The following is a 17,850-nucleotide window of genomic DNA, read 5'->3' as shown; positions in this document are numbered from 1 at the left end:
CAATATATAATGTTTTCAAGTTTACACCATGGCACAGAGGAAATACCAATATTGCACATTGTAAATTAGAGATTCGCCAGGTACTGATATTGCACATTGGATGATAGTACTCCTGACTGGAGTACTGATATTGCACATAGGAGTAATAATACACCTGACTGAAAGACTGATATGTTGCACCTTAAGTTGAAATTCACCTGAGCTGAATATTTTCACAGTATAAGTGAACACAGTTGTTGTGTATTATAGTGCAGTCAGTTTGAAAGTCTTGGTGAGTGTGTGGTCTACTGGGAGCACTGCTGGTTGTAAAGTCTGACTGCTGCAGGAAAGAAGGACCTGCGATAGTGTTCCTTCACACACTTTGGGTGAAGCAGTCTGTCGCTGAAGGAGCTCTCCGGTGCTGTCCAGACAACTCAGAGACAACTCATTCCAGATGTATGCAAATGGAGGAGAGGCTTTAGGAAAGCCAGGAGATGGTGTAGTTGAGTTGATGAATGTGATTTTAATCAAACCATACGTGAAGAAAGAAGAGTATGTATTTATTTATTTAATGGAGTTATTATGATGATGAAAGGACAACAAATCTCTCCCTTTTCAGGACAAAACTGGCATTACAACTGTTAATATTGAGACAAATGTAAGCATGAAAGCTGTGTCCTCTGATGTTACCGAGCATGGTGAGGTTTTATTTTCTCCTCAGTTTCTACACTCTCACATGGACTGTCTCACTTTCTCTCCGCATCTGTCTCACTCTCACACTACAGCTGTGATGTTTAATTAGGGTTATTTTCAATCTGCCCTCAGCTGAAGCCTTGTGTGCTGCCATGTAACCACTACATAGCCATGCACGCAGGAGGACTCAACCACATACCAATGACATTTTGTCTGGCTTGCGAGGCTGTGCGTGTGCTTTATGTGATCAAAAATGTCAGAGTTTGGTCTGATCCTGGGTTTTATTCCTTGTGCGAGGGTTTGATAGGGCAACAGTAGAGAAGGCCCTCCATCTTTCCATCTTGCTCTTCACTGTTTTTCTGTGCAGTAGAGTGAGTCTGCCAGCAACCTGCAGTATCACACCCCCACAGTGAGCCACAATGCAGCCACACATATAACACACAGATACCGCCTCTCTCCTCCCTGTTGTACTCTCAGATAGATGCAAACCCTTCAAATAATTTGGAGAGCCTGTACACTGGTCTGAATGGTTTCCACAGCGACTGTGCACCTGTATTGGTGATGTGAACGTGTGTGTGTGTGTGTGTGTATGTGTGTGTGAAGGATGTGTATAATTGTCAAACTATCCCTCCCCCCATCATCAAGCATCTGGTTGGTTATTGATCCCAGAGAAAAGCACAGTTCATCAGAGGCCATGAACCAGGGGAGAGGACTGTTACGTACAGTGTAGTCTGTTTCCAGATTGCTGCACACATGTCAAATTATCCTGAGCGATTCAAAGGCCTGGTGTTGCTTTCCTGAAAGGCCATTTGCCTTGTTGTGGAAACAAACGAGCCAATTGGCACCTTTGTACAATTTCATAGCCCTATAGGTTGGGAGTATGATGTAACTGTGCCAAAGCCAGGATCCCAAAATCAGTGCAGCTGCAGAGGCTGTTTTAAAATTGATAGTTTTAAACTACAGCTCTAAAATCAGAAGGCTATGCATAGAAAGGGATTTCTTCTTTTCCTGATGCACCTCACAGATTGTTTTTTCCTGGTTTTCATAAAATTTGAATTAAATACAAAAAGCCGAAAGGGCTTGGCTTGATAATTGCATGGCTTAGAGCGCACAGCAACAATTAAAACTATAGAGCTACAGGGATCAATAAATCAAATGCTCAGAGAAAAAAAAGGCAGGGATGTAACAAGTCCATCCAATCATTTCAGTTGGCCTGAATGAAGCAGTCACTCGTGACAGCTATTTTGCTGGTGTATGATTATGGTATTTAACATAACTGTTTATGTATTGATTAAAAGAACCGGTCTTCTCATCACTCCCCCTCTCCCAAAGACACTTTTGTTTGTGTACATTCAATATCTAGTCTAGTCTAAAATAGACACCTGGAGGCAGAGCTGTCGAAGGTATAGCGTGTCAAATCTCAGGGTTAGCGGGTAGCAGTTCGATCCCCAGCTCCTTCTATGTGAAGCCAACTGCTTGTGCCACTAACGCAGCAATGTTGGTGTGAATTAAGTGAAAATAATGTACGAGAGACTGAATGATATACTGGTACAAACAATTCACAAAACAAAAGTTCCGTAGAAAGAAAATTAAAAATAGAACCTTGCACAGCTGTTTATATTGCATTGTCTGTCACATGGTTCCACCCGCCCTCCTGGTATTTTATTTTGCAATTATTTCTGTGATTTTGAAAGATAAGGATGAAGCATGTTCTCGTTCGTTCCTGTGACAGTGCATCTGGCAGCCTTTTTGTAAAAATGTACTGTAAATGTAAAAATAAAATGAAATTCAGCATTAGTAGCGTCGGTGTTACTATCCTAAACTAAGTTCAGCCAGACTGTTGTGTATACTGCAGAAAAAAAGTTTCACTATCAAACTTTTGATATTACACGTGTAAAATGATCAAATGAGCCTTACTCTTCAAGAAGGAACTGTTTTCTAAGATGTCATTTTCTGAAATATGTTCATTTTTGTCGAGCTGTTTTCTGAAATGTTATGTTTTGCACCTCAGGGCTTCCATACAGGACTTAATCGACGTTTCAGTGTCAGCCTAAATGTGAATTAGGAAATGAGGAGTATTTTTCGGGTGTTCAAAACGTAGGTGCTTATTATGTTCAAGTTTTATGTTTGCAGAATTTAAGGCTCTGTATCGTCATCAGGGATCCTTGGAAATGGATGGACAAATTGGCTGTTAAGGGGATTGAATTTGTGACCATCTCTTCAATCATGCGTAATGCACATGGCTATAGTACAGTTAAGCAGGAACTTACATTGGAAACTTTAAGCACGGGAGAAATGAATTCAACACTGTTTGATGTGGCAGCATTGGCTCTAATGAAGTGACTTTCTGTTGCTCTGTGGGCACATAGGGGCTCTTGTCAACAGTGTCCTTCCTCATCAAAGTTGATGCAAATAAAGGTGGGGTGACACTTTAGAGTTGAAGTGTTAGTGCTGACTTCCTGGTGCATGTATGCTTGTGCATGTATGTGCATGTGTGTGTGTGTAACTATTTCTCATTAGAAAACTCCTCTGGCTGCAAACCCCCCACTCAGAGCCTCCAGTTTTTCTGTTGCTTTTACTAATCGTCTGCATCAAGGAACCAATTCTTCCCATATTCCTGGAGTCTGATCTGCTCTCCTCTGCAGGCTGCTTTTCATTTTCCTCTAAATTTTCTGCCAAGTGTTAACGCCATTATGAACCTCATTAGTGTCACATAAGAATTTAAAACTGGCATCTGTCTTAAAATCTGTCAGGTCTTTGAAATACTGCACTAATCAAAGTATGCAGACCTGTCTCTAGACAACAAGGGGCCCTAACACGATTTTCTTTGGGATTTGTCCACTTTGCCTGAGAAATATGAAATACAACAATATTTATATATATAATACTCCCTTATACTTTTATTATTTGGCCAACATGTCAACCCTTTGATATTGTACTACTACAATGTGGCATGAACATTCCTGCAATCTTTAAGATGGGTGTGATCCTTGACATTGATACAGAAAATACTCATTAGTAATAAACATGCCTTTGTTAAAAAGATGTTCATTAAGAATTCAGACCTCAAATCAGATGTCTCAGCATCATCTTCAAGGAACATGCACAATAATCACATATAGGCTCACAAACAATGCAATATAAAAGCAGCACACATGATTATTAAACGTGGACATTGTTGACAGGAGGGAGACAGAGAGAGAGATTGGCTGTAATAAACTCTTAAAAAACACGAAAGGGGCACAATCTAAAGAGTAAAGTACCTGCATTATACTCCTTTCTTATACTCCATTATACTCTCCTGGGGAGAAAGTACCAGACTCCCTTAAAAAACTGCTGCATTTTGTGAGTTATTGAGTTAGGGAGAACTTTATAAACTTAATAAACTGAAAGGCTTTTTACATCAGATTCTTAATCATTTCTCCATTCAGTTTTTTCTTTGTGTAAAAAATATGTTGTTGAGTTAGGGAAAACCCTGTGTTGAATGCTGACTATAACAAATACTTAATTATTTCTCCTCTCTTGTAAGTTCAGCAAATGCCTGAATCCCGACTTCTGCTCTTTGTCTTAATTTTTTGAATTTTTCTTTTGGTTGCACAGGAGTTTTGGAGGCACCATCATGTTGTACTTATCTATAAGTCAAATATGGACCAAAAGTCAGGAGACAATTAGCTTGGCATAAAAAGTAGAAGCAGGCGGAAAAGCTAGCCGAGCTCTGTCCAAAGCTCAAAAATAAGGCAAAGTTTCGTGCTGTAGGCTAACTGTTTCTTTGCGAACAACATCTGGGAGCAGTGACTTCCCAGAGTCTCTTCACCGCGGGGTTGCCAGGCAAACAGCTGCAAAGAAGTGCAGAGCAGATGGATAAACTATTGAGCCTTAAAGATACTGGAGGAAAAAGTTTTGAACTTTGTAGAGAACCAGCCTAGTTGTTTCCTCCTGCTTCCAGTCTTCATGTTAGGCTCGCTATCAATGCAGTCATGGCTGTAGCTCACGCTTAACGCACAGACATGCTATCAGTCTTCTCAATTAACTCTCAAGAAAGCAAATGTGTATTGGATCAGATGATTATGGGTAATGAAAAGAGTTTGCTCACAGTGGAGGTTTTTAAGCATGTTTCAGATCATCGTCTGGTTTTGGTTTTACAGTTTTGAACTTGCTGTGAAACTCCGCTGTGCACTACCTGCACAGCATCAAACAGACACAGTTAGAGAGTTTCTGCTGAACATAGTGGACCATTAACCTGCTAAACTGGATATTGAACTTAAATTTGTCAGGTTGACACAAACAACTTCAAATGAATGCTAACATTGCTACTATCTGCTTGATGTGTAAATATGGCACTGTTTGTTAACTTGTTCACCACATCAAACATATTATGAAATGATATGTCAGTGTGGTGTTGACAGCTTATGGTGATGCCCTGAAGGTGATTATGGGCTACAGGGGCTGATGTGGAGAGGTGACACAGGCGCACATACACACACACACACACACACACACGCACACACACACACCCTGCGAGGAGTGTATAAAATAAACTGGAGCATCAGGTAACAGGATTGTCAAGTATTTTCATGTCTTTGTTGCTGTTGGCACACAGACTCAAGAATATAGTAAAACAGAATTATGGTGTGTTTAGACACCTGCTGTTGCACTGTGGTAGTCGTAAAACTCTCCAATCCAGCATTGACTGCGTTGAGGCGGCAGGATGTTTCCCAGCAATTCCTTCTGGCGATGGAGTGACGAAGCAACAAATGTGTAAGATGTGAGAAAAGGCTTGATAATAGTTGTATATTATATTTGTGTACACATGTTTGCTTCGGATTTATTTTGAGTCAGAGGACAACAGTGAAAGTGGAGGAGGGGAGCAATCTGTTTAATCTCCAGATAAACACACAGGTCATCCCTGATCAGTGTTCTGAGGTAGGTTCAACAGTTATTAGTATACTGAAATACACTCTGTGTGTGTGTGTGTGTGTGTGTGTGTGTGTGTGTGTGTGTGTGTGTGTGTGTGTGTGTGTGTGTGTGTGTGTGTAAAGGCAAAGTTTTATGTTTGTGTGTGTGTGAGAGAGAGATGGCCACATACTTTGTTATAAGAACTTCATTGGAGGAAGTGAACAGCATGGAGGGCAATGAGGAAGCAGCAGGATGTGGGATGTTGATTCAGTGATTGTCACATTAGTTGGTACATCATTAGTTGAATCCAGTGCTTACATAAAGTACTGCCGCTGCAGTCGGATTAATGTTTTGTATCTCTTCACAATGACAACTCTCCAGGAAATTAAAAATCTGTTCTTGTGTTCTAAAGTGAAGTAAAGCTTTTCGGATTTTTGAAATTACAAAACGGGTATGACGGGGACGGACATATACAAAGAGGGCAATTTAAACTCATGTTAGGTGATATACTCGACTCTAGCATTCACTAATTTATCTTTGGTGGCTGTCCTAAAACAAAGAACAAGAAAACAAGGAAGGAAGGAATAGTTTTGCATCTTGGCAAATAAAGCCTTTTCACCTTCTTGCCAAGACTTAGATAACAAGACTGATAGTGCCGTTAGAAACAGCTAGCCTGGCCTCGATAACTTCTGCAAGAAACAAGCAAGATTATTTCTGTTGAACTATTCCTGTAATCTTCAAGCAGGCTTAGAAGAAGAAGAGAAGGCTGACCAAAAATTTGAGTACTAAAAGGACATTTTGCTTTTTTGCAGTTTGGCTTTTGTACGGATGTACTTGACAAAAGAGATATGCCAACCAGTGATCTTTAGAGGTGCTAGTAGGTGGATTTTGTTACCTCTGCACAGAGCCAAGCTTGCTGTTTCACCCTCTTTCCAGTTTGTATGCTAAACTAACCTAAATGGCTGCTGGGTGTAGGCTTATATTTAAAAATATGTGCATCAGTCTCATCTCAGTCACAGCAAGAAAGCAAATAAACATTTTTTCTAAAATATCAAACTATTCCTTCATTAAGACAAAAGACTTTAATATTCTACCTACTGCATTATTTATTATGGCAAATATGATGGATGGCACCTGGCCACTTATTAAAAATTCATTTGTAGTTTTTGGTTTTATTTATAGATGGTGGGGATGCAGGTAATAGTCTGTTTCAAGTAAATTAGGTAAAATGCATATTATTGGGGGCACAAAGTTTTCATGACAACAGGAGTTTGTTTCTTTGTTCTTGTCCAACTGGAGCGTTTTATGAAGCTCCATTCTGCACAAAAAAGACATTATTGCCCCTGTAGGAGCACGACATGGGAGATGAGGGATGAGACGAATATAAAGAGGAGAGAAGCAGATTGTGAGTCTGATCCAGAAGACTGGTGGGTGGGAAAAGTGAACCCATACCCCTCTCTCTTATTTATCTCTCTCAAGCTTCGTCTCACAAATGACTTTTATTGTTTCAATAACTGATTTCATTCTTCTAATGGGTGTTAATATATTTTACAGCCTTACATGGAAATTCTAAAAAAGCCGTGCACATGCTATCAATGAAATTTTAGGCTGTTGCAAAGGCCAAAAAGGTTCTGTCAGCAAGATGTCTCAGTTATTAAAACACCCACAGTGTTAGAATATTAGGTACATTTAATTAGTCTTATTGGGTTTTTGTGCCAATTTTCTGCTTTGAAAGCAATCTTATTTCCTTTTATGTTTTGAGGCTTTTTCAGTCAAACATTTTCATATTGTGTCTATGGTCATTTCAAACCTAAATAAGATATATACACGGTATCTGCTGTGAATATGAAGCCAAAAATCTGTTGCTAATATGTTTGCAGCATTGTGATCTCACATGAGAACTGCTAACAACAGGTGGTTTGAGATTGGCTCTGTGTAGATAATCACTGCCCATCACTACAGGCAGTTCTTTTGCAGCATCTCATTGAAGTATTTCTAAGAGAAATACATGGTGTATATACTCCTACATACACCAATAGGAAATCCAGTTTATGGATTATATACAGCAGGTTTCCTTTGTAGTCACACACACACACACACACACACACACACACACACACACACACACACACACACACACACACACACACGAACATGGTCTGCTCTCTGCTGTATTTCTCTATGATGGTAATTATCACCCTGTGGGATTCACCATCTCTGGGCAGTCCGTGCCTCACCACAGTACAAAGGTGGAGACACACTAATACATGAGCTTCCAGAGGATCCCACTGTGTTAAAACTGTTTGTTAATGATTTTTCCTTTCCACCTTAATCAGCACATATGGATCTAAGGAATAAGATGAGACTAAATCCTGTTTCCACTCTGAAATGTGTTAACTACAAACACACATGACAAAGTGCAAATTATCAGCCAACTTGTGACTAATTTTCCCTGCAGCTTTGGATATTTTATAAACTGATTTCGCTTATTCCCTGATGCTATGCAGTGAATTGCCCTTTTCTTTGCCATGCCTTTACAGTTTGTGCTTGTCCTATTACTTGCTTGCAGTATTTTTTACTCAAAGGTGGCAGTGTCTTCTTCTAAATACATCGTTTTATGCAAATCAAATTCAAACAAAGGCCACCCTTAATCATATTATAAACACAAGGCAGATGTATTTCTTGGACCTACCGGGTTGCTAGTTGTGCTAACACACTGTTTGTGATTAAAAAAGAAGCACTTTTACATACAGTTAATTGTAGTAATGCCAACACAATACAGCCTCAGAAGTTGATGATATTGGAACAGGTGTAATTTGTGCTGTAGAACACACAAACATTTTTTCAGGATTTGTTAACTTATTTTTCTGTTTATACTCAAAAAAACATGTTTTGCATGTTTTAGCCCATTTACTGCACTATGAGATATGTTCAGTCTGCTATACATCACAGTTAACCATTCACAAACCATTCTGCTGTGCAGAAATGATGCATTTTTTTTACCTGTTCAGCTTCTGTTGTGTTGGTTTCTATTCATTTAACTGTATCATATTGAAGTCTGCAGCATTTTTTACACTAACACACAACAAAAGCAAAATATTGACAAAAATGTATGCAAACTGCAAATCCACTGTCATGGATTAAACAACTCAAGCAAGATTTAAAGATGCTTTACTTACAGTGCAGTCACAGAGCTGTTTTCACTTACGCTGCTGCCTGATAAGACCTCTTCTCAGGATTGAGTGGGCGTGTACAAACTGTGCTTGTTTGACATAGACGTCATCAGATAATTTGCATTAGGCTATTCCAAGCAAAGCTCCACCCAACTTTCGCCTGACTAGAGGTCTACTCAGCCAGAGTAATTGAAAACACCTGTAGAGGTTTACAGGGTCTTTAAGGGACTACCTGCAGGTTTTATTCCTGTGTGGAAAGCACACAGATAACATGTATGTCTTGCTCAGGGACCTTCATGGCTGAAAAGCAGCACTACCTCTTGTTCTGTTCTGCTGTAGCCTAGTGTGTATGCTACATGCTCCATGTGACTGCAGTTTCTTTTCATTCAACCAGGCCTTCAGAGGGGATCAAACCTTTAACACGTTGAGCCTCTTTCTACCCATTGAAGCAAACAACATCAAAGCAGTAAAATGCCAGTCGCTTTGAAAGGCTGAGAGTGAGATTCAAGGGAAAAAAAAGAGGTCCATCTGTACTACGGTACAACACAATTTGGCTTCTCATCAGTGCAGATGCCAAAGCAGACAGCAGTGTTGCATCATTAGTGGCTATTCCAGTCCCAAATCATCATCAGTGGATCTGAGCAGTGATTCTGTCGTCTGTGCTTTTAAATATTTATAACACATGAGTATTTCTGGATCTCCCAGCCATCGTTTGCCTAATGAATCTATTACCACCAAGTCCAGTTTCATCTTTGACTCTTTAATCTTTAATAAAGAAGAAAGTATCTCATCACAGTGCCACCACAAACCTGAAGGTGTATTTATGTGTGTGTGATAGGTTTTAATCTCCTGATGTTCAGTCTCTGTTGGACAGTGAAAAGCAGTCTGTTTTGGCTCTGAGAGCTTCTCACTCCTCACCTCTGTTCTCACAGCGAGCAGTTTTAAATGACTGACCTGAAATTGCTTCCAAATAATAAAATGTGCTGCCCTTCATTGTCCCTGCTTCTTGCTCAGTGGTGGCAAAACACAGTCCTTTGTGTCATGCTGTCACTTTCACAGTCTCATTTTCTATAATAGCTGTTGCTCAGATTAGACAAAAAAAAAGGAAAAGAAAAAGAAAGTTTCAGGTGAGTGGTGAATTGGTTGTTAGTGACACGAGGAGTGAAGGAGAGAAAAGAGTCTTTGCCTCTTTGTTTCTTTTGCTTTTCCTCTCTGTCCTTATTTGTTTAAATGAAATTTCTTACAGTACAGTGGAGGCCCTGAGGGATGAAGGGTACATTTGAGCCGATTTGAAGGGAGAGCGAGCCGGTAGTCCTGAATAGTACTGTAGAGTTTGGAAGCTTCCCCTTCAATTAATGAGGGCACAGTATAGTGTTAAAGTGTATTCATTGCAATGTATTGTGAAAGTCTTTAATGCCACGTGGGCCAACATGATGTAAAATCTTCTGCAAAGGATGCCATACCATTAAACTTTAAAGATTGCCTGGGGCCAACTGGGTCACTGCTGCACCAAATAGCAGCAATACACAGCAGGGGTAAAACAGAATATACATATGAAAGTTGCAGCAAAATATATGAGTTATTCAAACATACAAAATGACATCTTTAGTTAAGCAGGAGGTATAAAGTGGATGACTGGGCAAAGCATGTACATTATGTAAAGTATCCTGAAAGGAGAAATTATTTAAAAGAGGATTAAGTAACATCAGTATATGCTCTATGCAGTATAAACAGTGGTGGATTCGAACAGTACCTTCACTTCAGTACTGTGCTCAGAGATGTTCTGTGGAGTTTTCAGTAAAGTTCTGTTTACATTCAGTGTTTTTTTCACCAAAACACAGTGTGCATCGTTGATGTTCTGTGAAGAAAGAAATGCATTCAAACATGACTCCTTTGAATATTTTAAATTGTGCAGTGTTTAAATCCATGTTTGCTTGCTTGCCCTTATTCTTCACTGCCTCTGTGGACATGCTCTTTTGCACATTACTGTCACAGGGTACCTTTTTGAGGTACATGTACTTATACTTGAATATTTCCATTTTTTTCTACTGCACTCCACTGCACTTCAGATGGAAATATCATGCTTTTACTCCTTTAGATCTGCATTTCTTAGACATAATCCACAATTACTTAACATATTAAGATCTGACATGCGAAACATATGATCACATTAAGGCACATGATTCATTATTAAAGATTCAACTACATTTGTGCATATGTACATTCAGCAGTTAATACTTATATACTCTCACAGAAAAATATTTATAATAACATTTATTGCAATACAGTTTTCTTGCTACTTTCATTTCAGTAAAAAATAAAAATCTGATTATTTCTTTCAACACTGAGCATAAAATAACAGAAACAACTACAATCACTCCCATTATCTTCTCTGTGTCAGTGTAATGATAGGGCCATCTGTGTGATCAAAGCAACTGTGTGAATCAATACCAACATGGAGTGAAAATGTGTGTATTCACTTTACTGTGGCTATAAAAGGCAGATATATTATGAGCCCTCACATGTGCACAGTATAAAACCTCATCAATATATTGCATAAATGTGCGGAGAACACAGGCTCAGATTACAGATCTCTAAAATCTGTGATAGAAAAATTGTTTCATTGTCTTCGTTCTCATGTCTAAAATTGCAGGATGGATCAATAAAAGCATGAGAATGAATAGAGGCAGCACTATAAAGCAGAAAATGGAAGTGCAAAACAGTGCAAAAGCGTGAGACACTGCGTTGCCATGGTAATGTTATCTTGTTAGGTGGTGACACAATTTAGAGATACGTACATGGTTAAGAAATATTATGTAACCGCTCCCTCTCTCCAGTCTTCTCTGTCTCTCTTTCTCCCTGTCAAAGACTGTTAGAGCACAGATTATTGTTGATGTAATAAAATCCAGCCAGCCAGTGAATCGAAATGACAGACACATAAAATGCACGGGTAGGAGGATGGAGATGGAGATGGAGGAGGGTCTCTGAGGGTATGTGTGTGTTCCAATAACCTTGGTGACTCTGTCCCTAGCCCATCCCCACTGCAGGGGCTGAAGCCCGTCCATTCTCCTGCGGGGTAAATGTCTCTCCTCTGGACTGTTTGGTTCACTGAATCCTTACTGAGAGACACAAAGAGATGGAAGTATGAAGGGATGTGGGGATGGAGGAGGAGGAGTGGGTTTCGACAACAAGAGAAGTGAGGATGCTGGTTGAGCGGGGCAGAGGAGGAGGAGTGGGATGAGAGGTGAAGTGCAAAGAGAGAGGAGGAGGAGGAGGAAAGAGGTGGCTGGGAGAAGAGAGGAGGAGGGGAGAGAAAGTCCATGCAGAGCTCAGTCTTCTCTGTTTTTCCTGACTAAGAATAGCAGCTCTTCTGGTAACCCAGTGCCCCAGGACATGACCATTTGAATAAAAGCCTCTATCACTTCACATAATGCCTGGTGTGTGTGCTCTACTGTAGGTGTGTGTCTCTGTGGTTGCATGTGTCTGTGCATAAGTGTGTGGAAGCATTTTGAAAGGCAGATACTCAGGGAAATTCATCAGAATAAAAAGAGGGACAGACAGGAAGCGAGAGAGAGAGAGAGAGAGAGAGAGAGAGAGAGAGAGCGAGAGAGAGAGAGAGAGAGAGAGCGGGCTAATTGATGGTGATGATAATAGGCTGGTGGAGAAGGGAGGCACAGACGACTCCCACTGCTTCATTTCAGTGAGCAAATAACTCTGTCATGTGTGTCGAGCCGCCCACCCTCCCCCGTCCTGTACTTCTCACTCTGCGTGCTTTGCCTGCTTCACGTAAAGTCTGTGGAACTTTATGTGCGATGAATCTGGACAAGAAAAGAGCGTGAAAAGCACACACAGTTGAAAGCAACGTTTCCATATGTCTGTGCCATATGTGTGATTAACCGTGGCTTGCCTCTCAAAGGAGCAACCAAAACATCTTCTGTAAAGCGCGACAGTTGAGGAGCTGTAGATGTGTTTGGTCTCAGGGTCACAAAGAAAAACAGCTCTTCTCTCCTTATCTCTCTGTCCTCAGCACTACTTCCTCATCGTGTTTGGTCACGATGGACAGAAGCCTCTGGAGCTGCGGACCGAGGAGGAGGCTGAGTGCGATGAATGGGTGGAGGCCATCCAGCAGGCGAGGTACACATGTAGATTTGTATAAAAGGGGATTTGTGTAGCAGGAAATATGACATCAGACTGCATGACCACAGTTTGATGTGATGTGACAGAACATTAAGATTAGAGAGCATTAGTATGAACTTTAAAGGCCATGCTGGTGTTTTTTAAATGCTATAGCCCACTGAATATAAATCATGTATAATTTACTCCGAAGCTGATTCTGTTCCAAAGAATACTTAACTTTTTGCACTTGTTTCCTGCCTTCCACGAGCCATTAGTTTCAGTTTATTTCAGCAAGATTGGAAAATTTGATTTATATACACACTAATCCATCTTTCTTTTTGTCAAACTGACATTATTGTGGCATGAAGTTACAGCTTTTACAGCTCTTGCTCGCTGATGTATTTAAAAGGGGTCGGACATCTCAGGTTTGAGGTTAGAGTTAGCTCCTGAAAAACACTGATTGTCTTCTGTTGAACAATCAGAAAGATACGATGCATTTGATCATTTCAAAAGAAGCTTGTGTTGCTTGTACTCTCTGTACTTCTGAACTGAACCGCCAACTTCATACACATTGCGCTATGACCGATTCATTTAAAGGTCCGCCTAAGGTAGACCTGCACAGGTGTTATGACTTACAGTGCCTGATAAAACCTATTCTTTGGACATGTGTGCACGTAGACCACATTCACCCGCTGGCCTTTTTCCCCTGACATCACACTCAGGGTGGGAAGCTGAAATGTTATTTTGCACAGCATAGTGTCATTCTGTTCCAGGTTGCAAGTTGAATAAATGTAGGGAATCTAACCAATTGTCATCATTTCACTGCTCCATGATTGATCAGCAACTGAGAAGACAGTAGATAGTAAAAATCCAGAGGGACACCAGGACATATTTCAAGGTAAAACAACGTGTTCGACAACCTATAAGCTAACGTTCACATTCAATCAGTTCCTAGCCAATAGCTGTTGTACAATTGTATCTAATGGATTACCAAATGTGTTGTTTTCCCTCCAAACCATGGCCCCTCTGGATTTTCACTTTCCATCGTCTTTTCAGTTGCTGATCATTCAGTACATCTGTACGGCTCACAACCAGGAACACAGCAGTGCAACGTTAAATTTTAGATGACAGCGTTTCAGCTTCCCACCCTGAGCATGACGTCAGAGGGAAATGGCCACTGTGTGAATACGATTGAATCACTCTCACTCTGTTAACTCTGCTGCACCTATTACGGCAGGAAAATCTGACCTTTATTATTCTTATGGGTACATGTAGTTTGATTGTCTCCTAGCATTTTGTAGCCTTGTCCACTGATTTCAAACCAGTGATGAAAGTAAGGACAAAAATACAGAAATATCTTGTGGCATAAGCAGACTGTTCAAAATCTGACAGGAGATTTTGTGTACTTTTAAGAACCTGTTGCGCACAGTGAGAAGCTGGTTGAGAAAATTGTTTTTCAAGACCTTTAAGATTTTAAAGCTTCACACAGTATGGACACCTTAGCGTTCATTTTGACGCACTTTCAAAAATGAGTGTTTTTGGTATTCCCTCATTTTCTGCCATAACACACAGTGGGGGACAGAAAAAGGGCATGTAAATTATTTTCTATAGGCTACTTGTTTATGATAAAACATGCTCTTGCCAGCGTCCTGTTCAACTGATACCTCTTTATTTTCAGTTACTCCGACATCATCATTGAACGAGAGGTTCTGATGCAGAAATACATCCACCTTGTCCAGATAGTGGAGACTGAGAAGGTGGCGGCCAATCAGCTGCGTACCCAGCTAGAAGATCAGGACACAGAAATCGAGAGGCTCAAAGCAGAGGTACAGCACGCATGTGTGGACGCTCAAACACACAACTCCACACCCAAAACATATAAACCTCAAGATTTCCATCATATCAAACTCCATTTTCATACTGCTTGCGGCCTGCACTTTTTCAGCAATAGACATTAGATGTTTTTGCATTCGGTAATTGCCTCTGTCATGTGGTATTTAAATTGCATGAAACAATGAGTACACTAAGCGGGATGCAAAACAAAAGCCAGTGCATGTGTTCATTTCACAACACAACAGCCAGCCATGAGCATGGGACGAGGAAGTGAAGTTGTTGATGACTTCCTTCTTTGGTGTTCTTTAAAGACCTAGTGCCTTCAAACATGTTTACTGCCCCTAGAGGTCAATACAAGTATGATTTTTAATGGAACTCCGGGGTCTGTGTTACTAAAATGTGCCTGCCATAAACACAGGGAACCAGAGATGTTGCCAACTGAAGCACGACTGAAATCTTGCAACTTCAAAACAGTAAAATATCAAATAATTTTGGTCATAACTACCATAACATAGGAGATTATGGTCTTCGTCCTGTGGCCCTTCATCCTAAAGGTGAAATTAAAGGTGCCTGATGGAGTTTTCTTGAAAACAAATTTGTGTTAGCACTCACTCTTTCTCAAACAAATATGTGAAATGCACATCCTGCTTCTTAAAACATTTGCAAAGCTAATTTCTTGAATATGTTAAATTGTGCATTGTTTACATCCACATTTACTTGTTATGGTCTTCTTGGTTGGCGCTCAACTGCATTTCTTTGGGCATGAACTGCTGCCAGTTGCTGATCAGCAGAATAAACTGAAGCTGGTGGCAGGAATTTATTGCATTGTGCACATGCAAAAGCATTCATCCATAGTGCTTGGGGTGGTTAAAATCACCACAGGGTCTGTTTAAGACCGCATTTCCCATAGTCATTTTTCATAGCTTTTTATAGGCATTGAAAAACAGTATGCATGCTTAAAGCTGCCATCACTCACTTGCTCACCGGCACGCCCACACAGCTTTGTTATGTGATCACTTTCCTGCCATGAATCATTTGAAGAGTGATCCAAGGAGAAACACATGTAAATACCTGTGTGTATACAATATATGCATATATCCTGATGTGTATGCTGTGTGTGTGTCTTGTCACAGCTGTGTTTGTGGCAGCAGAGGAGTGGGTGTGAACGGTACTCATTCACCTCTAAGCGTGGGAGGAGAAGCCCGCCGCTCAATAAAGACAGCCCATCACCGTCCTTACAAAACATCCGCCGTTACTTATGCTTATCGAGCACAGCATGCTTGTGCTCTGCCGTCACAGCACGATAAATCAGATGTGTATGCTCACACACAAAACAAAACTGACCTCTACAACATTGTTAATTAGACCTAATTACAATTCTCTCACACGCACAAAAAGGACAGCCGGTAACTATTGGTTTATGGTAATTAGATCAACAGCTCTTATCTTTTCTGATGTAAAATAAGTGAGCTTGTGTTGGATCAGGACATCAGTGTCAAACCGCTGAGAAAAAGCTTGGATATCCCTCAGATTAGAGCTGATTGTTTATAGTCTTTGACTGTAGTCTAGTCCAAATTCGTGATTCTAATAAATTGTAGGTGCTGAAACAAAGAAATGTTGCCTCGCAGTTAAAATGTTATGTATGATAAAATGATTTTAACCATATCACCCAGCCATAAATGACTGTGTACAGTATGTATGTACTGTAATGTATTTTGGAAACGCTTCATTTTGTGCATCTGTGATCTCTTTATAATTTTATAATCATTTTTGTTTCCTGAATTAAATTAATATGTTCATACTAATTTTGAGTATAATAACTCAGTGTCAATCTCTTCATGCATTATTCTCCATATACTAAATTGAATTGTATGGTTGCCTGTTGACAGCTTCCACGTTTGCTGTGTTGTGTTGCATATTCAGCTGACCTGCTTTGCCCTCACAAAAAGACTGTCTAGGTTACACCACCAATAATTGGAATTAATTCATTGGAAGTGTTCTAGCAGTTGATACATTGTTAGATAGAAACGTTAAATAGGACATTATTCAGAAATTATTCAGGCGTGCCGTGATTTTCTTCTTCTGATTTTTGACTGTCTCTGTTGTATCAGATGAGAAGTACTTCCTTTGTACGTGTTCTCTTATGTGTCACGCAGGTGACCAGAAGGCTTTGCAGAGTTATTCTTTATGTACAGGTGCTTGATTGAAATGAATTCTGGTCTGTGCAGCATTTGGCTGTAGGGGAAGCTATTTGCTCACAGGACCAGCTGCTAACATCTCCATAAATCACAGTGGAGCTGTCATTTCCAATTCATGGCTCATCTGTGTCAGTAACGTGTATTTTACTTGTATAGGCTGCTTCTGTCTTCAGGAAACAATAATACTATGTTTAATGGATTTGGCCGTTACGCTGTTTTCAGCTGTAATTCTCCCTTAGAGCAACAAGTGTATGGCAGATACTTCTCCCTGCCGCACACTGTGATTATATCTCACTGGCAGGATACACTGAGCCCTGCTGGTAATGAAAATGCTAACGATAGGCATTTTATATTAGGAAACATCTGCCTGTGTAATTGGGCCACTCATGAAAAAAGGATTAGTCTTTGAGAGCCAGTGTGCAGTTGGTGATCCATCTCATTAAAACATATAGTCTTGTTTGTTTGTTTTGTGTGTGTTGCTCCATGTTTATGAATAATTAAACCAACTAGCCACCATAACTGTCAACAGTTGGCAGACTAACTCCTCTCTGCTGCCATTTGCATGATAGCACTTGCGAATGAGGAAATTAAGACGAAATTGTGAGGCTGAAAATGGCTTTGGTTTCTTCTTTGATGCTTTTCTTCATCTGTGCTAAACTGATGTTGTAAAGAAGCCTGACGGTAAAAGCAAATAGCAAAATGTAATATAGTCCCAGAACCAGTTTCAGGTTTGGCATCTGCCAGGATTATTCCCTGTGATGTGTCTTATGTGTACCTCAGTTTTCAAACCTGGAAGATGACTTTAAGGTTGTGGTAGACGGCTGGCTTTTCTTACCTGCATAGAGTCTACAGGCTAATCTGACTCTGGCTTTAAAAACGATACAAGAACTGACATAATTAGATAGATTAGGTCTTTAAAAGGCCTTTATATTACGATTTCCATGGATTGGTTTCGGCCAGAA

General features: G+C 40.2%; 1 protein-coding gene across 4 annotated transcripts in view; it reads left to right on the top strand.

Annotated features, from left to right (window-relative positions):
- The window catches only part of rasgrf2b (Ras protein-specific guanine nucleotide-releasing factor 2b), a 43,359-nt gene that overhangs the window by 2,667 nt on the left and 22,842 nt on the right, over window positions 1-17,850 (top strand). For all 4 annotated transcript variants that reach the window (XM_070963688.1, XM_070963690.1, XM_070963689.1 and 1 more), the window contains exons 2-3: window positions 12,769-12,875; window positions 14,536-14,683. In XM_070963688.1, coding sequence (XP_070819789.1) covers window positions 12,769-12,875; window positions 14,536-14,683 — 255 coding nt within the window. The remainder of the gene's footprint in view (window positions 1-12,768; window positions 12,876-14,535; window positions 14,684-17,850) is intronic.

Source organism: Chaetodon trifascialis, chromosome 6 (genome assembly GCF_039877785.1).
Source record: "Chaetodon trifascialis isolate fChaTrf1 chromosome 6, fChaTrf1.hap1, whole genome shotgun sequence".
Taxonomy (NCBI): Eukaryota; Metazoa; Chordata; class Actinopteri; order Chaetodontiformes; family Chaetodontidae; genus Chaetodon; species Chaetodon trifascialis.
The sequence above is the reverse complement of the archived record's forward strand: the minus strand, read 5'-3'. Positions and strand labels throughout refer to the sequence as shown.